At 51.0% G+C, this 22,827-nt stretch overlaps 1 protein-coding gene across 4 annotated transcripts in view; it reads right to left on the bottom strand.

The window, feature by feature from the left end:
- Positions 1–21,260, bottom strand: part of LOC128848341 (butyrophilin subfamily 1 member A1-like) — a 35,985-nt gene extending 14,725 nt beyond the window's left edge. Inside the window, exons 1-6 of one of the 4 annotated variants that reach the window (XM_054048321.1) lie at positions 21,048–21,252; positions 11,590–11,720; positions 8,314–8,649; positions 6,242–6,523; positions 5,363–5,507; positions 2,013–2,032 (exon numbers count right to left, since the gene is read on the bottom strand). In XM_054048321.1, coding sequence (XP_053904296.1) covers positions 2,013–2,032; positions 5,363–5,507; positions 6,242–6,523; positions 8,314–8,649; positions 11,590–11,671 — 865 coding nt within the window. In that variant the 5' untranslated portion in view covers positions 11,672–11,720; positions 21,048–21,252. Of the gene's footprint in view, positions 1–1,341; positions 3,683–5,323; positions 5,508–6,241; positions 6,524–8,313; positions 8,650–11,589; positions 11,721–20,725; positions 20,799–21,047 lie in introns of those variants that run through there. The other 3 variants (XM_054048318.1, XM_054048319.1, XM_054048320.1) reach the window with 3 other exon arrangements.
- Between the last annotated feature and the right edge of the window lie 1,567 nt (positions 21,261–22,827).

Below are 22,827 nucleotides of genomic sequence, written 5' to 3'. Positions count from 1 at the left end.
CCCAATGCTGCAAAGAGGGTGTTTCCAAAAGAAGGTGCTTGCTTCTAACCCCTGAGGCTGTCAGTATGTCTGCTCTTCTTTAATGAGCCCACTTGGCACGTTTTATTGTCCTTGGGTCTGGCTTCCATCCCCTCTCCAAGGGTTGCAGCTGTCTGGAGGTGCTGTCTTCCATGCCTTCCTCATTCACAACTCCTTCATTCAACAGGGCAATTGATTAAGAGTGTGTGTGTGTGTGGGGGGAGATCTTGTTCTACTGCTAGCAAAAAGACATTTTTCTTCTATCTTATTCTATCCTTAGGGGCTATAACATTATACCAAGGTTCAATGCAAAGTTTCTATATGAGGCTTTGATACAAAGTTTCATGAAAACAGAGGTCACACATGGGTAGACCCACGACAAGGTTATATGAAGAGGCACAATGTAAAGTCATATGAAAATTATCAGAGATTTATCTACACAGGGAGGGGCTGACTGATGACTGGCATTGAATCCTGAGCTTGTGCCAGCTGCCCTGCCACCATGACAGGGAGTGACACAGCCCCCCACCTCCAGTTAGTACCCCTGCCACAGGTACCCCCTCCAGCACCCCCAACTGTACCCCCTCCAGCTCACCCTCCCCCCCCCCGGCAGTGTTCTCTTTTTTGGGAACCTGAACTATGGTAACTGTATGTGAGAGTGCCAGGGAAATGGAATTGTGCAAAGAAAGTCTGTCTGAGTTTTCTTAAGGCTACTAGACTGTGCAAAAGGAGATAGATAAAAAACGCATCTAGCAGTGAATGAAGGAAGTGGCCACCATAGACAAAAAGAGGCAAAGTTCAGGGCTGGCTGGCGAGGAAGGGAGACAGAGCTCTCTCTCTCCGCAGGAAGGGTGGAGAAACAGGCCTGATGTAGTAGGGCAGCCGCTGGGGGAGAAGCACTCAGCCCCCAGGAGACAGCGCCACTTTGCTAAGAAACTGTTTAGGAAACGGGACAACCCAGTAGTGAGTTAACTTTACTTTACAGTTAGGAGCTAAGCCTCTTCAGTGCCCTAAAAGGGTTAAGACTGTAGGAGCATCCAGTGGACACAGGGGACAGAGGCTTCCTCCTCCCCACACCTCATGGAGATACAGTAGAACCTCAGAGTTATGAACCCCAGAGTTATGAACTGATTGGTCAACCACACACCTCAGTTGCAACCAGAACCACGCAATCAGGCAGCAGCAGAGACCAAAAACTAAAAAAGCAAATACAGGACAGTACTGTGTTAAATGTAAACTACTACAAAAATAAAGGGAAAGCAGCATTTTTCTTCTGTGGAAAGTTTGAAAGCTGTATTATGAAGGACATAAATCCACACCATGTAGAGGTCAAAGCATAGGGGTTTATTACACACAGCACTGGCGGAGTGTCACCTGGCTTATTAGGCTCAGAGACACTGTCAATCAATTGATTACAATGAAATATATAGATTTTCCATGGGCGGGGGAAAGTGACGGGGTAGGCAGTTTCACACCCCAGGATAGGTTTTGCAGCAAGACAAGATAGCACATTAGCCAATGGTTAAAAGGTTACATAATGTCTCCGCCCATGGTCTCAAATTAGCAAGTTAACATTTAATTAATACTTTGATAAAATGTTATTAGTATAAAATATATATGTTGAATTCTGATTTGGGGTCCATAGGAATGGAGCAACTTCTTTGATTGTTCAACAGGTACATTCCTAGGGGTTAAAGCAAAGAAACAGTGAAAGGATATGGTAATACAGATTGTCTCCTTTATGCCTTAAGGCAGGGCATTGGTCCCTGGGAAGGGAGGTGGAAGGATGCCATATCATTATACTGACATGTGCCAATTTTTCATAAACTCAAGGTTGGATCTGTGGGAAGACTGTTTTCCCTTCAGGAGAAACACAATAGGAACAGGGATTCTTTGTTCAATTTGAAACATTGGATGAAACATAATTATTCAGTTATTGCCTTAACATCTGGCATTTCTACTGACCAAGCATATCTTAGCAAAGGCAATGTTATTTTGTTTACCCCAGCTTTCTCTTAGCTGATCACTATTAGCTAGGCCTCTGGTCTCCAGACCAAACTCTGGACTTTGGGTCTGGAAAAGAGCTGGCATAATTCATATACCAGGTTGTTATATAACATGCACATGGATTTTAACCCTTCAATTAAGCCAATGTTCAGTTGTAAACTTTTGAAAGAACTGTAACGTTTTGTTCAGAGTTACGAACATTTCAGAGTTATGAACAACCTCCGTTCCCGAAGTGTTCTTAATTCTGAGGTTCTACTGTAACCGCGGCTGGGTCAGGATGCTGGGAAAGTCCACAAGGGGGCACTATTCCATGACACTGCACTTGCCAAAGGGGCCTATATCTGAGGGCAGGTCTACACTACGGCTGGGATCGATGCTCTGAGATCGATCCACTGGAGGTTGATTTAACAGGTCTAGTAAAGACCCCCCAAATCGACAGCAGATTGCTCTTCAGTTGACCCCGTACTCTACCCCCGACAAGAAGAGTAAGGTAAGTCGACGGGAGAGTTTCTCCAGTCAACCCCCCGCAGTGTAGACCCTGCGGTAACTCGACCTACAGTACGTTGACTCCAGCTATGTTATTCATGTAGCTGGAGTTGCATCGCCTAGGTCGACTTACCGCGGTAGTGTAGACATAGCCTCAGTTCCCACATGTCTGTGCTAATTTCGATGGAAGAAATGGGGCCAGAGATTCCAAGGTGTTAGCATGACCCTGTCACTGTCCAACACGAAACAGTTCAACACAGGCCGGGGCTCCGAGGGCAGAGACCTCGGCCTGCTTAGTCCCATGGCAATGACCACCCTTAAAAATCAGTGTAACCTTTTATTAAAGAGACAGGAAAAGAAGGGAAAATGATCCAGCCTTTGAAATGTGAACTATTAAGGGAGATTTTTGTTGTAACAACATCCCTTGTCCCCTTTCCCTTTCACTGGAGAGAGTTCTAGCCGTTTGACAATCCTTCGGCTGGTATTACAGAGGGTATTAAACTGTCCATTTGCGGGAATAGACAAAAGTTGAGCTGAGATGGGCTGAAGCTGTTGTTGCTAGAATCTGCTCCTGCTTCCTTTAAGACAGAACAAGACAAACACACTCAAGACAGGAAAGGAAAGAACAGCCGAGAGAGAAAATGCAGCTTCTGTCTCTAGCGTTAACTCGGACTCACAAACTCACTGTTGGAGAAACACAGGCCCAGCACATGGTCCCATCAGCCACTCCGAGACCTTGGGCCAGTTTAGGGCATTGCTTTTAGCTGCCTCTCTGGTCATGGGCTCACAGCAGCATTGCAAAATATACAGTCTTGGGCAACTAAGCCAGACTCTCATTAAACAGAAGGCAAAAGGAGAGCAATAGGACAGAGAAATAATAAGGAAGGAAGGAAAAGGACACACGGGGGGCCAGGTGGCAGCGAAGACCCAAGTCTCATGTCCCAGATTCTCTTCAGGATTTAGCCAAAGCCAGTGGAGGTGGTAGTGTCGTCTGGGTCAATCTGGCTGGACCGCACTGAGGATCAGGATGGTGCGGGCCCCACAGTGTAATGGTAGATCCCGGACTCCCAGGAGACGGTGGGGGTGGCAGACATGTTGGTAGGCCTGACTCCTTCCAGTCCACTTAGCTTCCACCATTGTGACTCCCCACCAAAGACTCTTTTTCAGGACCCTAAAAGAGAATGATGGGGGGAACAGCCCCTCCCCTCATTATTTTGTCCACCAATTAAGCCAAATTTCCAACAAGTCTGTTTTGCTCCATTCCTTTCTGGTTCCATTCTCCTCTTATTTACCAGGCACGCTCTCAGCACACTCCTTGGGTGGTATTGGTTGGCCATTGTGTTTGGACTAATTCAGTCTGCCTTTAATTTTCCTGCCTTTCATAAATAATTGTATGTAGTTGGCTGAGTTGGACATCTGTTACCTTGGACAACTTAACACTGTGTGTGTGCAGTGCCCAGCATGATGGGGCCCAGATCTGTGTGTGTCATAACTATAAAGGGAAGGGTAACAGCTCTCCTGTGTACAGTACTGTAAAATCCCTCCTGGCCAGAGACTCCAAAATCCTTTTCCCTGTAAAGGGTTAAGAAGCTCAGGTAACCTGGCTGGCATCTGACCTAAAGGACCAATAAGGGGACAAGATACTTTCAAATCTTGGGGGGGGAAAGGCTTTTGTTTGTGCTCTTTGTTTTCGGGGTTGTTCGCTCTTGGGACTGAGAGGGACCAGACATCAATCCAGGTTCTCCACATCTTTCTAAACAAGTCTCTCCTATTTCAAACTTGTAAGTAAACAGCCAGGCAAGGCGTGTTAGTTTTTATCTTTGTTTTCTCAACTTGTAAATGTACATTTTACTAGAGTGTTTATCTCTGTTTGCTGTATTTTGAACCTGAGGCTAGGGGGGAGTCCTCTGAGCTCTTTAAGTTTGATTACCCTGTAAAGTTATTTTCCATACTGATTTCACAGAGATGATTTTTACCTTTTTCTTTAATTAAAAGCCTTCTTTTTAAGAACCTGATTGATTTTTCCTTGTTTTTAGATCCAAGGGGGTTGGATCTGTATTCACCAGGAGTTGGTGAAAGGAAGGAGGGGGGATGGTTAATTTCTCCTTGTTTTAAGATCCTAGGGGGGTTGGAACTGTATTCACCACGAGTTGGTGGAAGGAAGGAGGGGGGGATGGTTAATTTCTCCTTGTTTTAAGATCCAAGGGGTTTGGATCTGTATTCACCAGGGAATTGGTGAATGCCTCTCAAGGCTACCCAGGGAAGGGAATTAGCTTTGGGATGGTGGCAGCAGACCAGATCTAAGCTGGTAGTTAAGCTTAGAAGTCTTCATGCAGGCCCCCACATTTGTACCCTAAAGTTCAAAGTGGGGAAGCAGCCTTGACAGTGTGTCTGTGCAGCGCCCGGTGCGACGGGGCCCTGATCTCGGTCACTATGTGTCTGGGCAGCGCCCGGTACAAAGGGGCCCTGATCTCTGGCACTTTGTGTCTGTGCAGCGCCCGGTGCGACGGGGTTCTGATCTCGGTCACTGTGTGTCTGTGCCGCGCCCGGCGCGACAGGGCTCTGATCTCGGTCACTGTGTGTCTGTGCCGCGCCCGGTGCGACAGGGCTCTGATCTCGGTCACTGTGTGTCTGTGCAGCGCCCAGTGCGACGGGGGTCTGACCTCGGTCACTGTGTGTCTGTGCAGTATCTGACATTACAGGGCCCTGATCTTGGTTGGGTCTCATAAGTGTATCTGTAATACATATAATGAAAATAATGCTAGCTGGGGGAGCAAAGCAGGTGTGTTGATTTATAACAATTGATACCCACGTAGGAATTTCCTTTCCCCTGTATCGAAGGATCCATCACTTCTTTGTGGTTAAATTGGAGGATTTCCTTTTTGCTCTTTGAACCCTCCATAAGTAGCAGGCAGGCAAGAAGAGGAGGCAAACACACACTGACAGGAACAAGAAGAGGCCAACCTTCCAAGAGGAGACTTTGGGGAAAAACTCATCTGCAAAAGGAAGAAAGAAGAGACCTCATGTTAGTCTTCTGCAACATGCAAAGGCAAATAAACAAACAAAACAATTGGACATGGGCCCTGTTTTGTCTCCTTCACGATGCATGAAAAAGCCCTCAGTGCTATTTTCTAAAAGTTGTTTATTTTCTCCCTTTTTGTTTTTAAAGCATTCAAACCCCAGAAATATTGAATTCAGGTTTTCCGCACTGGACCTCTCTTTGGAGAACCCAGGGATGTGGGCTGAGAGTTTTGGCAATTCTTGAATAATAGGGTGCCCAACAAAGAGGGGTTTTGCTTGGGCATTTGAGTCCTAGAACTAAATAATGGTGGCATTTTCAATATGGCCTAGTGAATATAATTGTATTTCATTTTTTCATTTCAGTGGCACCTAAAGGCCCCAAGTAAGATCAGGGCCACGTCACGTTGGGCGCTGTACAGACACACAGTGACCAAGATCAGAGCCCCGTCACGCCGGGTGCTGCCCAGATGAACGGTAATCAAGATCAAGGCTCGATAGCTCTGGGTGCTGCACAAACACACATGGTGACCGAGATCAGGGCCCCATCGCGCTGGGCACTGAACAGACACACGGTGACTGAGATCAGGGCCCCGTCATGCCGGGTGCTGCACAGACACGCAGTAAAAGACAATCACTGCCCCAAAGTTCTCACAGTCTATCAATGCCAATCTGGACCCAGGTCTGTGTCCTGGTTCCATTAGCAGCTCACCTGAGATGAGAATGGCTGAGACTTTCTCCGGGCCAGGTGAGCCGGGAATGATGACACAAATCAGTGTTGGGGCCGACTGCTCAGTCACTACCACGGAGCTGGAGACATCAAAGAGGCCCTGGTTTCTGGAGATTTTTTCCTCCTTAGATGGGGTCAGTCTCTCCCTGTGGCCATTTCTCCAGAGCACCTTTGGCTTCGGGTACCACCCCACAGAGAGACATGTCACGTTCATCTGCTTGCCGTCATATCCACCAATATGGAGGAGGGGGTCCGAGCCGGAGCCTGGGGGAGTGAAATCAACATGAATTCTCCCTTGATTTCATGCTATCCTCATTCCTGATCCCCTTATGGACTGCCCCGGAGAGTGGGGTTCTGAGAGCTGGGGAGAGCTGATGGCTGGGTACTGGAGCTGAGACATTGACACTGAAAATAGGGGGCACATATCTGCCATTGCAGGGCATCCTCTATGGAAGGAGGCTCTGTCGGGCTGTCACAACCCAATGGCCCCCTCCCCTTAGGGAGTCCCCTGGGAAGACAGATCAGCACTGTATATTGCTAATGCTGTTGCAAGCATCGCAAAGCATTTTGGGGAGGGTTAAAGGTGTGTGAGTGGAGAGTGGAAGTTTCCTTTGTAGGTCACAAGAGGTTGAGAAGGGGGGAAGAAGAAGAAAAGACCAGAGAACAAGTTAACTCAACACTGCAGCTAGTAAGCTCAGTCCGAAGATAAGACGCTGGCCCTGGCCCAAGGTCATGGGCTAGACGAGAAATCTACAGATGCCCAGCCATGAGAGGATGAGAACTAAGTTGAGCAGAGCTGCAGAAATAGCAGCGAGAACAGTGAGAGAGAATGAGATGCAGAGCTGCAGAGATAGCAGTAAGAACAGTGAGAGCGAATGAGGCGGTGACAGTGAAGGCCAACAGGAGGGAAAACAAAGTCTCCAGAGCCAGTGTGTTTTGGGCAGCCAAGAAGGCCACAGAAAGCCGGTTTGGACTGGCACAAAGATTTATGAGGAGAGGCTGAGGGAACTGGGACTGTTTAGTCTGCAGAAGAGAAGAATGAGGGGGGATTTGATAGCTGCTTTCAACTACCTGAAAGGGGGTTCCAAAGAGGATGGTTCTAGACTGTTCTCAGTGGTACCAGATGACAGAACAATGAGTAATCGTCTCAAGTTGCAGTGGGAGAGGTTTAGGTTGGATATTAGGAAAAACTTTTTCACTAGGAGGGTGGTGAAGCACTGGAATGGGTTACCTAGGGAGGTGGTGGAATGTCCTTCCTTAGAGGTTTTTAAGGTCAGGCTTGACAAAGCCATGGCTGGGATGATTTAGTTGGGAATTGGTCCTGCTTTGAGCAGGGGTTTGGACTAGATGACCTCCTGAGGTCCCTTCCAACCCTGATATTCTATGATTCTATGATTCTATGAAAGAGACCCAGGAACGGAGGTCGCGGAATGGAACACCACCGAGGAGCCAGGACTTAAAACCCTCCTGAGAGCTGGAGCAATTTGGAGAGCACAGCAGATCCTTGGATGGCCTGGGCCCAGGACAGCACTCCCGTCCACCTCTTCCCCACCCTTCTTCTGATGTTACACCCAGACTTGGCCAGTCTGTGTGTGTGAGAGCATGAAAGTGGGTTATGGCTTGGGGCATTAATGCTTTCTTTCTTCCCCTGAGTGACGTGGGAGCGTTCCCAGCACTCTCTGCTGTTATTTTATTATTTTATTTAATAAAGCTTTAAAATTTAGACACTTGGTGTGCCTCATCATCTCCTCCCCAAAAAGATCCTGTGGCCCCAGCCTGATCAACTGTGGCCCCAGACAGATTGGTAACAAAAATCTGTCACAGGACTCCTGGGGAGCCCACATGCTCAGGGTCCTTATATGCAGCCTGGGCGTCTCTGCCCCACAGGCTCTGCTTTGGTTCAGCCAGCTGGGCTGGACGGAGGAGTCACTGGGGGAGATTTTCTGGCCTGTGACTGCAGCAGGCTTTATGGGCTGGTCCCCCCCAGTCCATCCCTCCCTTCCCCAGAGCCACGCAGGCTGAATCCAGCCTCTCCCCACCCCAGGATCACTCACTCGTCACACGGAGCTCCAGTGTGGCGTTGCCAACGGTGTTGTTGGACTGGAAGTCACAGAGGTAGCGCCCTTCATCCTGCAGGGTGAGGTTCCAGATCCGCAGGGCCAGGCTGCCTTTCTGGATCCCGTCCCGCAGGAGCTCCGTCCTGCCCCGGTACCTCTCACCCTGCACCTCGCTCCCGTTCGGAAGGTACACATGGATGTCCTGGCCTACCCGGCTCCATTTCACCTGCATGGCCTGGGCGCTGAGCGCGGGGGAGAGGTGGCAGGGCAGCAGCACGGTGCCCCCCAGCGGGGCGGAGAGGGGGCCGGCAGGAGCCAGCACCTGGAAATTCACTGGGGAAAGGGGCAGAGAGACAAGCCTGGGGTCAGAGGGGAGCGGTGGGAAGCAGCTTCGCCTCTGACATAGCCCAGCCCCACCACCCAGCCCGGAGACCCTAGCGGATCCTGGATAGAGGGGCTGAGAGAGAGCTGTGAGCAGGGGTTGGGGAGGGAAGGGTGGAGGCATGTGTATAGGGATGGATGAATGGGGGAGATGGATGGAAGAAGTGTATGGTGATGGATTGGGGAGAGGACAGATGTATGGAGGAGGAGTGTATATGGAGAAGGATTGAGGGGTGTGGGGATAAATGATGGATAGATGGATGCATGGAGCAGTGTGTGTATGGGGAGGCCTGGATGTAATGAATGGATGGAGGGGTGTGTATCGGGATGGAGGGAAGGATGTGGGGGGTTGGATGGAAGAAAGGATGGGACAGATGGAGGGGTGTATATGGGAATGGATGGATGGATGGATGTGGGGGATGGATGGATGAAGGAGTGTTTATTGGGATGGATGGATGGATGGATGGATGGGTGTGTATGGGGATGGATGTGGGGGGATGGATGGAGGGGTGTGTATGGGGATGGATGTGGGGGGATGGATGGAGGGGTGTGTATGGGGATGGATGTGGGGGGATGGATGGAGGGGTGTGTATGGGGATGGATGTGGGGGGATGGATGGAGGGGTGTGTATGGGGATGGATATGGGGGGATGGATGGAGGGGTGTGTATGGGGATGGATGTGGGGGGATGGATAGAGGGGTGTGTATGGGGATGGTTGTGGGTGGATGGATGGAGGGGTGTGTATGGGGATGGATGTGGGGGGATGGATAGAGGGGTGTGTATGGGGACGGATATGGGGGGATGGATGGAGGGGTGTGTATGGGGATGGATGTGGGGGGATGGATGGAGGGGTGTGTATGGGGATGGATGTGGGGGGATGGATGGAGGGGTGTGTATGGGGATGGATGTGGGGGGATGGATGGAGGGGTGTGTATGGGGATGGATGTGGGGAGATGGATGGATGGATGGAGGGGTGTGTATGGGGATGGATGTGGGGGGATGGATAGAGGGGTGTGTATTGAGATGGATATGGGGGGATGGATGGAGGGGTGTGTATGGGGATGGATGTGGGGGGATGGATAGAGGGGTGTGTATGGGGACGGATATGGGGGGATGGATGGAGGGGTGTGTATGGGGACGGATATGGGGGGATGGATGGAGGGGTGTGTATGGGGATGGATGTGGGGGGATGGATAGAGGGGTGTGTATGGGGACGGATATGGGGGGATGGATGGAGGGGTGTGTATGGGGATGGATGTGGGGGGATGGATGGAGGGGTGTGTATGGGGACGGATATGGGGGGATGGATGGAGGGGTGTGTATGGGGACGGATATGGGGGGATGGATGGATGGGTGTGTATGGGGATGGTTGTGGGTGGATGGATGGAGGGGTGTGTATGGGGATGGATGTGGGGGGATGGATGGAGGGGTGTGTATGGGGACGGATATGGGGGGATGGATGGAGGGGTGTGTATGGGGATGGATGTGGGGGGATGGATAGAGGGGTGTGTATGGGGATGGATATGGGGGGATGGATGGAGGGGTGTGTATGGGGATGGATGTGGGGGGATGGATAGAGGGGTGTGTATGGGGACGGATATGGGGGGATGGATGGAGGGGTGTGTATGGGGATGGATGTGGGGGGATGGATGGAGGGGTGTGTATGGGGACGGATATGGGGGGATGGATGGAGGGGTGTGTATGGGGATGGATGTGGGGGGATGGATAGAGGGGTGTGTATGGGGACGGATATGGGGGGATGGATGGAGGGGTGTGTATGGGGATGGATGTGGGGGGATGGATGGAGGGGTGTGTATGGGGACGGATATGGGGGGATGGATGGAGGGGTGTGTATGGGGATGGATGTGGGGGGATGGATAGAGGGGTGTGTATGGGGATGGATGTGGGGGGATGGATGGAGGGGTGTGTATGGGGATGGATGTGGGGGGATGGATGGGAGGGGATAGATGTGGGGGGATGGACAGTGACTCCATTTGTCACACGTTACTGTGCATATGAGTGAGCGCTAGATCCTGCGCTCTGACCCCCGAGCCCAGTGCATTACCAGGGCAGTCACCCCAGACTGTTCCCGCCATATGTGAGAGCCAGCTGGGGCCCCGTGACCACGCAGCACCATTAAGGACAGAGCCTCTGTCACGAAGTGTGCGGGGAGACAAGGCCCTGCACTCCGGCTTCCTGCGATTCACCATGACTCTCAGCCAGCCAGTAAAGCAGAAGGTTTATTTAGATGACAGGAACATGGTCCAAGACAGGTCTTTCAGGTACAGACAACAGGGCCCCCTTAGTTTGGTCCAGCTAGGGGCCCCAGGGACACCACAGCCCCGTTGGGGGGTCAGAGCCCCATCTGGGCTCCACTCCATTTCACCAGCCAGCTCCAAAAAAACCCTCACTCCCTCCAGCATCTCTCACTCAGCCTCTTCCCAGCTCCTCCCCCAGCCTTTGTCCAGTTTTCCAGGCAGAGGTGTCACCTGGCCTCCAACCTCCTTCCTGGGTTCTCATGTTACGTGCTCAGGTATCCTCCCTCAAGGCCAGTCTCCCATCCCCCAATGCAGACCGTCCCAGCCAAACTCCCCTGCAACCTTCCCCGGCCAACACTCCCCACTCAGCATTTAAAAAGAACAGGAGTACTTGTGGCACCTTAGAGACTAACAAATTTATTAGAGCATAAGCTTTCGTGGACTACAGCCCACTTCTTCGGATGCATACGGTAGCCCACGAAAGCTTATGCTCTAATAAATTTGTTAGTCTCTAAGGTGCCACAAGTACTCCTGTTCTTTTTGAGGATACAGACTAACACGGCTGCTACCCTGAAACCTGTCAGCATTTAAAGACCACATTAAGAACAGTCCCAGTTTGTCACAGCCTCCTTACCGGCCACTGCAGCCTGAATGTGCAGGAGGAGGACGGCTGAGAGCAGGGCAGCGCTGGAGTGTGGGTGACGGGATCCCAGCATCTGGCAGGGCAGCTCTTCCTGGCCTCAGGGCTGGACAGGAGCTGATGAACTATGGGGAAGCCAAGGAGACAAGTAGGGTGACCAGACAGCAAATGTGAAAAATCGGGACAGGGTCTGGGGGGTAATAGGAGCCTATATAAGAAAAAGACCCAAAAATCGGGACTGTCCATATATAGTATCAGGACATCTGGTCACCCTAGAGACAAGGGATGAGAAGGGAAATAGCTGCTCACCTGACAACTCCCTCCCTTCACCCATGGGTGGAGTAGGATAGGGTTACCATATCTATTAAATAAAAAAAGAGGACCCTCCACGGGCCCTGGCCCCGCCCATTTCCCCACCCCCCAATCCCGCCCCAACTCCACCCCTTCCCCGCCCTAACTCTGCCCCCTTCTCCCTTCCACTCCCAGCCACAGGGAAAGGGCTGCCCGAGCACTACCGGCTTCACGGTTTGCCGGGCAGCCCCCAGACCCTGCGCCCCCGGCCAGCGCTTCCCCAGCACATCTGGAGCCTGGGAAGGGAAGCGCCCAGCCGGGGGCGCAGGGTCTGGAGGCTGCCCGGCAAACCGTGAAGCCGGTAGCGCTTGGGCTTCGGGCAGCCCCCTTGCTTCCAGACCCTGCGCCCCCAGCCGGGCACTTCCCCTCCCGGGCTCCGGCGGCGCAGGGTCCGGAGGCATGGGGGCTGCCCCAAGCCGGTAGCGCTTAAACAGAGCCGGGCTGCCCGAGCGCTACCAGCTTTGGGCAGCCCCCATGCCCGGCTCTTAAACAGAGCTGAAGAGTCAGAGGAGGAGCAGAGCCGCCGCGGCTGGAGGCTCTGCTCCTCCCCTGACTCTTCGGCTCTGTTTAAGAGCCGAGCTGCCCCAGCGCTACCGGCTTCGGGCAGCCCCCATGCCTCCGGACCCTGTGCCGCCGGAGCCCGGGAGGGGAAGTGCCCGGCCGGTGGCTGGGGTCCGGAGACAAGGGGGCTGCCCGAAGCCGGTAGCACTGGGGCAGCTCGGCTCTTAAACAGAGCCGAAGAGTCAGGGGAGGAGCAGAGCCGCCATTTTCCCGGACATGTTCGGCTTTTTGGCAATTCCCCCCGGACGGGGGTTTGAGTGCCGAAAAGCCGGACATGTCCGGGAAAAAGAGGACGTATGGTAACCCTAGAGTAGGAGCACCTGGAGACTGAGCCCTTGTGGGGAAAGACCCAGGAGGTGCAGATGCTGGGTTTGTAAGTCTTCTGGTGGGGCCCATGGACGAGGGGCAGAGCCCCCACTGGGGTGGATGGGGCAGAGCCCCTATGCTTGGGTGTTTGGGTGGGTGAAGCCCCCCAGGTTGCGTAAAAAATTGAAAATAATCTCATTAAAAGCATTGTTTTTAACCACCAACATGTAATATTGTCGGTAAACCCACTATCCGAAGTGGACAGCTCATGCCAAGGTGAGCAGCTGTTTATAATTTTCTACCAACATGGAAATTCCATCTGAGACTTTTTTAACCAAAAAATTTTCTTCAAAGTATTATTTTTTCCTCCTGCAAAAACATGCGTTTCAGAAATCAGATCTGGTCCGATCCTTCTCTAGACACCACCCCATTAAGAACAAAGCAACACATCAATGTTTGGAAAAGCCACACACTTCTTGGAAGATCTCTCTTAGCAGATCAGAGATCAGCAATTTTTACTGGAGCAAATGCAGGACTCTTGATTCCCGTTTGTTGACACAGAGCCCATGATTTCAATTGGGAATGCCAGCTCCCCAAGCACCCTATAGCAGTGTAGAAATGCTGAAATTCTGGAAGAGAGCCAAGAAAAAAATTCGCTTGGGATGTTTCTCCATTTTTAGACACTGAAATAATTTTCCCTTTGTGGTTGGGAGTTTGGATTGTTTGTTTAGTTTTTTTTAAGTTATTTCTATTAACTCCCCTGCTATCTACTGTTTGCGGTGTTGCTGGAGTTGTGTCGGTCCCAGGATATCAGAGAGACAAGGTGCGTGAGTTAATATCTTTTATTGGACCAACTTCTGCTGATGAAAGAGACAACAGAGACAAGTTTTGCTCGTCTCTTTCACCAACAGGAGTTGCTCCAATAAAATATATTATCTCACCCACCTTGCATGTCTGCTATCTACTGGCAGTCTGGGAACATTTCCTCCAAAGAAACAGACCTTTTTCCTCCCTGCTTGCATTGAAAAAATGACAGTGCATGAAGTGAAATGGCATGCCAGTTCAGAAACATTTGACAGTTGGCATTTGGCCTGCTAGCAGCAGGTGTTACAGCTGCCGGCTGGCTGTGCTAAGGGAATACTTTACAGATGTTTCTGAGCAATCAAATTCTCAAGGGAAGCCGTGAAACAGGATCCTGGACTTCAAGGTCGCTCATTCCCCTAAGCAAAGAGGGTGCAGTGGAAATTATTTTCTCATTAGCAAGTGAAAATTAAACCGTCTGGGCTCGGATGAACACCGTGTTATTTCCATTTGTGCAAGCACAGCTTTCCCCTTATAAACGCATGCTAAGAAGTGGTATTGTATTTAAAGCCGACAGATGCCAACACCAATGGCTGTAGACAGTGCCAGCCTTAGGGAAAATGGCATCCGGGGCAACTTGCATTTTGGTGCTCCTGGCCCCCATGGGCATGGTGCCCCCCAATTGCCCCGGTCCCCCATGGGCTCCCCAGGCTCCCCCCCTTCCCCCAACCCCTGTAATGTGCCACCTTCACCCCAATCCCTGCACTTTCCTTCTGCGCCCCTAATCCCTGCACTGTGCATGCTCCCCTCACCCCGACCCCTGCATTCCTCACCTATTTCCCTAACCCCTGCACTGTGCCCCCTTCACCCCAACACCTGCACCTGTATCTTGTGCCCCTAACCCCTGCATCCCCCTCCTGCACCCATATGGGGAAACTGACCCACCCGGATGCACAAAGCAGCTGGCATTGCTTCTCGCTCCCCCATGGGACGGCTGCTCCTCTGCCCCAGGCACCCCCTGGGCTGCATAAGGAGAGGGCAGGAGAGCAGCAGCTGCTGATGTAGTAGTAGGATTTTATGTTTGTATTTTATATCATTTAGAATGAAGGATAAAGAATAATAATATAGTATGTATTAAATGTATTGGTGTATGATTTGATCATATTCTGCCAGCCACCCTTTTTGAATAGCAGAAAGGAATGGCCTAATGGGCCATCAGCCAGAATCTGTGTCTGGACTGATTTCAAGGCAGTAACATATCCTTTGAGGGTCACCAATTTGTTGTAGGTTTAGCATTTTAAAATAAGTAAAGGAATGCCATGATCATTCCTTTTTTTTTTTTTTGGCATTGCAATTTGATGTTCCTGTTCAAAATGTTCTGTGTACATTAATTTTGTTTTGTGTGTGAATGAGGAATGTGTGGGTTAAGAGATAAGTGTGAAGGCCATTGCTGAACCGGCTGGTCTAGGGAGGAGACGGAGACAGACGCAAGGGCACCAGGAGGCTGCAACACGCCCCTATTGAAGCATCACAGGGCAGATTGACGACTCTAAAGATGAGACAGGCACCTATCAATGGGGACAAGATAGCTGTGATCAAAACCAGCATGGAATAACTCCCTGAGGAACATGACGTAAAGAATGAGAAGGACAATTTAAGAAAACAAGCACTCGTCAAACAATTGATTACAGCATGACGGTGCAAAACTCATTGGTCCCAATGAAGGAAAATCACTATATAAACAGAGTGTCTTGCCATGAAACTTTGGGTTCATCCTGCCAAGACTTCCCTGGAGCATCATGTCGCAACAGACGGAACCCAGCTCCTCCCCACTTGTGATCAACCTAGCTGGCCACTAGCTTGATCCGGACTCTGGACTGGTAACTATCACATTGACTGGCGGGACAGCGTGAGTGTGTGTGTGGTGTGATTGAATGCATATGCTAATTGTTGTATCTTCAATAAATGCGGTGTATTGCCTTTTCCCCTGAAAAAGATCCCGGGTGCTTCTTATAAGCATAACATTTTTGGTGGAGAATTGCAAAAGGGGGAAGACATGCATTGTGATTGTTGAAAATACTGCTAAATATTGCTAAAAGGTTATACCATTTGTATAAAGTGATGGATCGTTCAGGTGTGCACACCCCCGGTCATGGAAGTGCCTGGCAATAGGGGGAGGATTAAAGGCCTCACTCCAACCCGTCAGTCAGGGAAAACTATACAGATAAGATATATACAAACTGTCCAGGTATATACACCCCCGGTTGTAGAGGTGCTGGGCCATAAGGGGGAGGATTAGAGTCCTCGCTCCTACCCTCAGTCATAGCAGGATCAAGCCCAAAAGGTAGGGGGCTTAGCGTTCCCCCTCCTGTTCTGTCAGGTAGAGTTTTTAGTGGGTATAGACATTTGTGTTGTGTAAGTCCCAGCACCAGCCTGGGCACAGAAGTGTTATAAAGGTAAAAGAGATTTATAAAAAAATATGTTTAGGCGAAAGGAATCCCCTAAGGACAAAGCTCAAGAAGAGCAGAAAAAATTACCATTCATACAGGAAATGACTCCTTTTAAGACAATTTTATAAAAGTTTGGGCACAGCCCATGAACTGAACAAGCATTAGCCGATGTTCATACTATAGCTGATTTGGAAAATAGATTGGCAAAATATCTGTTGGTCTACAGGCCATCGACCCCGAATAAAAGAGACTCGGCTGCAATCTGACTATTGTGGGAAGCATGCAATGAGGCATTCCTTCACTTGGCTAGCCACCAGGAGGAGAATGCTGCACTGCATGAGAAACTTAATGTATCTGAAGGAGAAACTGACAAATGGAAAATACTGGTCACTGGAGTTCAAAGCCAGTTAGACATTCTCAAAGATACCCTAAGAGAAGTTAAAATAGAAGAGAGGGGATTATCTGAACGAATAGAGGAAAAAGATAAAATACAAAGAGAGAATCAGGCTTTACAGGGAATGATAAAGAAATTAACATTAGAACAAGGTAGAGCCCCTGCCAATCACAACCACTGTGAATCTATTATTAAGCATCTTAAAACAAAATTGGGGTTTGCTACCCGCCAAGTAGCAGCTGTGATGACAAGAGAATGGGGCCAAGCCCAAGATAGTGAGGTCCCTGAATGGGAGGGAAAATGGGACCCTAGTGAAGCTTGGAATGGAGATATATGGGATGAGCCCCAGGGATTGAAACCTATCAAACAAAACCCTATCGCAGCCATACGATGAACTACAGTCACAACACCTGCAGAGGGAGGGGGAAGTACAACCGTCACCACTGTCCTTGTATCAGCTGCTCACTTAAAAGCCATGGCTGATAGTTTGGGACCCCTAAAAAAGGACAATTTCTCCAGATGGTGTTCTAACGCGTTTTTGCTCACTATAAGGGAACAGCTGAACACCACTGAAGTCTGCCACTTGATGGACATCTGTGCGGCTTCAGAGATTCGGAGGGCCCTAGATAGGATTAGAGTTGATGAGAACAATAGCATATTGACTCTAATGGGACTTTTTGGAGAGCAAATAGGCTGGCGCAATTTTATAGCACAAGCTGTAGCCACAACCCAAGAGCCCAATGAAAACCCCGATAATTATTTAACCCGATGGCGTCTGATGCAGATAATGGCCGGCTTAACACCGTGGGGCAACACCACAGCGCTGGATACAGCGGCATTCAGTGTACAATCCTTAAGAGACTGTGCTGCTTCCCTAACCCCCTACTACTCCGGGAGACTTGGAATTTGGCAAGAGGGTCACCACCTTACACCACCGGAGACAAAACGGCTCCTAGACCCACATCCGATGCATCGGTCTGTAGCAGGAACTCCTTGGTGAAATCGGGGCTGTACAAGACGGGTTCTTCAGGGCTTGAAAAGCCTCCTCACAAGCTTTGGTTCATTGGATCATGTTTGGGCTGCCGTTCTTGAGCAGATAAGTGAGAGGGGCCACAATGGTTGAGAAAACCAGAATAAATTGGCAGTAGTGTCAAGCTACTCCTAAAAACTGGCGTACCTGTTTCCTCAAGGAAGTGGCATGGCACGCCTGGAGGGCCTGAACCTTATTGACCAAGGGTCACACCGCACCTTTTCCTAGTGTACCTGAGGCAGGTTGTTTCATCCTTGCCCAAGTGACATTCAGCAGGATTTGCTGTCAGGCCAGCCTCCTGGAGGGATTGTAACATGGCTGTCACATGCTTTAGGTGGTCCTGCCAGTTTTGACTGTAGATACCTGTGACGTCGTCTAGGTATGCGGCAGCATATTGGCTATGGGATTGGAGGATCTGGTCCGCTAGCTGCTGGAATGTTTCCGGAGCCCCATGCAACCCAAAGGGCATTGTCCGGAACTGAAAGGGGATGGAAAAAGCTGTCTTTTCCCTGGATTCTGTGACGGGGTTCTGCCAATATCCCTTTGTCAGATCGAGAGTAGTGATGTACTCCGCTTCCCCTTGCTGGTCGAGAAGTTGATCAACACATAGCATCAGGTATGCATCAAATTTTGAGACTGCATTGACCTTCTGGAAATTGATACATGACCAGGTGGTCCCATCAGTCTTGAGAAGCAACATTACGGGGCTTTTCCAGTTGCTGCATGATTCTTTGATTACTCCCAGTTTTAGCACTGATTGGAGTTCTCGCTTCATGGTTTCCCTCAACTTTGGGGGAAATGGTCGAGGGTTTTCTCTGACTTTAAGCCCCGGTTCTGTCTGACTGTTATGGGTTATTAAATGGGTCCATCCAGGGTAGGTAGAAAACATGGAAGAGAAGGTGGTGATCACCTGTGAAGCCTGGCTTCTCTGGTTTGGGGTGAGGGTGTTTCCAGTCTTGACCATCCCTGGCTCCGAGTCTTCGACAACCTGCAAGCCTAATTGGGCTTCAGGTGTGTAGGGGGCTATTGGTGTTCAGGTGCGTAGGGGCCTATTAGTAGACTTTCTTGGTCTTTCCATGGTTTTAAAAGATTCACTTGGTAGATTTGTTGTGCCTGTCACTTGTCTGGTTGTTGGATTTCATAACTCACCTGCTCCACTCAGCGCACCACCTTATGGGGCCCTTGCCAGCGGGCTGGGAGTTTTGATTTGGAGCTAGGTAATAACAAGAGAACATGATTGCTGGGCTGGAACTCCCGGAGGTCAGCCCTTTAATGATAAGTAAGGTTAAGGTTTTGTCACGGGTACTTTTAGTAAAAGTCAGGGACAGATCACTGGCAATAAACAAAAATTCACAGAAGCCCACGACCTGTCCCTGACTTTTACTAAAAATACTGGGAGGGGACTATCAGGGGCGCTGGCCGCTGCTCCAGCCCGGCCATTGCTGCTGCAGGGGGGGCTGCTCCAGCTCCAGCCGCTGCTCCAGCCCCTGGGGACTGCTCCAGCCTGGACCCACCCCGCCCCGGGGGGCTGACGTAGCCCCAGCTGCAGCTCCAGCCTAGTTCCTATGGCTGCTCCAGCCCTGTACTCATCCCCAGCTACTGCTCTAGTCCCAGCCCTAGCCACTGCTCCAGCCCTGGTGGCTGACCGCCGGCCACTGCTCCAGCCCCACTACTACTTCTGCAGTGGGGCCAGGCAGGGGGCTGAAGCCAAAGAAGTCACGGAGGTCCATTAAAGTCACAGAATTCCATGATCTCCATGACAAAATAATATCCTTAATTATAGGCTGCATCCTGGGTGCTCTGAGTGTGTAGACGGTTCTCCCTGGCAAATGAGCCCAGGGTGTCAAGCTTCTCCCATAGGGCCAAGACGTATTGTATGACGTTACTGGCCCGAGATGGTTGTTCTTCCCACATTTCTTGAATGCTGGGATCCCACACTAACGTGGGGCATGTATCTCTCTGGAGGCTGCTCCATGGAATGGGAAAATAGCCTGCTATTGCCACCACCTGGTGGACCTACACCATCAGCTCCAATGCAAAGGGCTTCTGCTCTGAAGGCCTGGGGTTCAAACCCCCAGTCAGCTGAAGCCGTGATGGGTGTCTCTGGATGGGCAGCAGGTGTGGTGGCACTGAGGAGTGGGTGTTTCAAAGAAGCCGCAGGGCATTAGGCGTCATGTGTTCCTAACTCTCCCTGTCACCTTTGAAACTCCCCACCTCTCATCGCTCCCTTGGATTGGGTCAGTGCCAACATTTCCAAGTTGCCCTGGACACCACAAATCTGCTGGGCGTGGCTGGATTTCAGGCCACGGGCTTTAACCCTAGGAAGTACAAGTGTGCTTTGGTGGGCGTGGCCAGTGGGCTTGCAGGACACAGCCAGTGGGCGTGGGGCCGAGGCACATGGCACCCACCAGACTCAGATGGGACAACTCCTGGTTGAGGCATCCGCTGGGGGTTAACCCTTTCTTTCCTGCTTGCAATGCAGCGTCCCATTCCAATCATGGCCTAAGTCTCCCATGAGTACTGCCCAAACAGCTGGCTCCAGGAAATTGCAGTGGGTGGGTGTCATCACACTACACCTCTCCTGGGGGCAGCTCACCCAGCACTGCGGGGCCCTTACATCTCAGGCAAGGCCAGCCATGGGGCTAGATGGAGCAAGATCTGGTGCACTCTGTGAATCCACCTATGCCTTGGGCTAGCGAGGAAGGACTGGCACGGATATTGGCGAACACACTGGCCCCTGTCCGAGTGTCCTAATCCGCACACAGATGGGGGGACATGTGGGAGCAGCAGCCACCCCTGCCCCAAATGCACACACGTGGAAATTAACATGCCCTACGTGACAAGATGACTGACGGTGGCTAGAGAATGAAAGGGGGATAGATAGACAGATAGATAGATAGATAGATAGATAGATAGATAGATAGATAGATAGATAGATAGATAGATACTTCCTGAGGTCCCTTCCCCTGGTATTCTATGATTCTATGAGGATGAATATATAGAAAGATGGGAACAGAGAGACAGACCGGTGGGTATGGTTGGGGATGGACAGATAGACAGATGAGGCTGAAGTTAGTTTCCTTATTCCCAGTTACTTATTCAAGCACCTAAACAGAATGGAAGTGGGCAGGGGGCATGACCCGTGGCAGCACATTGTGCAGGAAAAAAAGCTTTGGATCAGCGAGAGGCACATGCCAGCTGCTTCTAGACAGCCTGACGGCCATGGGGATACATCACCTGGGGGTCCCCAAAACCACAGTGTGTCGTGTCCAGCCGGGCAAACCCAGCTGCTCTCTTGAATGGTTCAATAAATGCTGAACGACTGACACAAACTGTCCTCTCGTTCAGCCGCACAGTGGTGGGGAAAACTCGGAAAGTCTGACTTGCCAGTGCAGAATGAAAAACAGCAACGATTCTCGGAATCAGGAACCAGTACCACGAATGAGGATCTAGGGGAAAGGAGCCAATTTCAGCCTCACAACAGAGAAACAGCCAAGCATGGACGGGCTAGACAGACAGACAGGCAGGATCTGCACTGATCCAGGAATCCCCTATATACCTGCAGCCCCGGATCCTGCAGTGAAGCTGTTCCCTGAGTGGTAGGGAGGGGGGCAGGCCCAGCCCCTCACCGCCGCATCCCGGCCAGGACGGAAGCACTGGGGAGCGAGTCCTCTCTGCAGCCGCCCCGTCCCGTTCTGCTGTCCCGGCCTGCCCAGCTACAGGAAAAGGCTCCTCAGGAGCAGCCCCACAGAGCCAGCGTGCACCCGCTCAGTGAAAAAGTTCCCCTCCACCCCACAGCCAAGGGAGCCGAGCATCATTTCCTGTCAGCTGCGCGGGGCAGGCCGAGCTCCCGGCTTGGGGCTTGTCAGCACTTGAAAATTAATGGGGAGTGCAGGAGGGTGACTGTTCCCGAGCCACCCCATGGGGGACTAGCCCAGGGCAGGAGGCCACTGCCTGTTTCGCTGACTCCACGGCTGTGCGCACACCGGCCTGAAGTCCCCGAAACAGCCGGGAGGGATCTCATCCCTCCTCCCCCACCCCTCCTGGAACTGGGGCCAGGCTGGCACAGGCCAACACATGGGGAGCTCAGAGCCCAGACGAGGCCTGCAGGGGAGGGCAGAGACCCTGTCATAGAAATTTCTGTCCGTTCCAGCTGAGGAATAAGGAGAGACGGACACAGCTAGCCAAGCAAGGAGCCCTGGGAAGGGCGATCTGTTTATTTCAATTGCAATTGGGTTCAAGCTCATAAGTCAGCAAGAACAAAGAAAACACTTACACCAAAGCATTATATGCAGTTGCTTATGATAATCTATCACTCTATGATTGGCCAAAATTTGTCATCATTACCATACATAATTAGCAAGCTACATGTATCTGCCCCTCTTATGACCCCTTATTGTTCACCTATTTGCCCCCTCCTCCTTGCTTATTTTGCAAACCAAGCAGTTTATCTACAGGACGCAGGCACATAAAGGTCCGTTGTCTGCAGGTTTGGCGTTTTGCTACATTTCCTCTCGAAGGAACTTCCTGAGTTAAGACATAGCTATAGCTGTGCTGTATATCTTCCATGTGTACGTGACAAATTTGCCCCCTGGCAGTTAAGTAGAATAATTTTATATCAGTCCCCACATGCCCCAGAGGGGCCTGGCTCAGCCAGACCACAGCACACTGCCAGGGCCGCCCAGGGCGGAGCAACAGCCTTGGCCAAGGAGAAGGCTCTGCTACACCACAGCAGCAGCGTAATTCCCAGTGTCGCTTCACTGGCGTCAATGAGGCTAGATCCCCAGCTGGGGAAAATCAAAAGTGCCCAAGGGCTTAAATTACACTGAACAGGAGTTAGGCCAGTAGGTGCCTTGCACAATCCCACAGGGTGCTTCTCTGCAAAAGCAGGCACTTAAATAACTTTAAAAATCTAACACTTCATTGCTCTTTCCCTCTATTCTTCATCTGTAAATAGAGATAAAACTGTTCTCTGTTGAGATTTGGGGGAGGGATTGCCTCTCACTGAGTCTCTGCAGTGCCCGGCACGATAGGGCCCTGCTCTCAGTCTCCTTATGTCTGTGCTGTGCCCGGCACGATGGGGCCCTGATCTCAGTCACCGTGTGTCTATACAACACCCGGCATGACGGGGCCCTGCTCTCAGTCACCGTATGTCTGTGCTGTGCCTGGCACGATGGAGCCCTGATCTCGGTCACCATGTGTCTGTGCAGCACCCAGCACGACGGGGCCCTGATCTCAGTCACCATGTGTCTGTGCTGTGCCCGATACGACGGGGTCCCGATCTTGATTGGGACTTTACGGATTTCTTTAATACACGCCCTGATATTTGTCATGGCTTT

The sequence above is a fragment of the Malaclemys terrapin genome, chromosome 13 (assembly GCF_027887155.1).
Source record: "Malaclemys terrapin pileata isolate rMalTer1 chromosome 13, rMalTer1.hap1, whole genome shotgun sequence".
Lineage (NCBI taxonomy): Eukaryota > Metazoa > Chordata > Testudines > Emydidae > Malaclemys > Malaclemys terrapin.
Note: the sequence above shows the minus strand (reverse complement) of the source record. Positions and strands in the feature narration are given on the sequence as shown.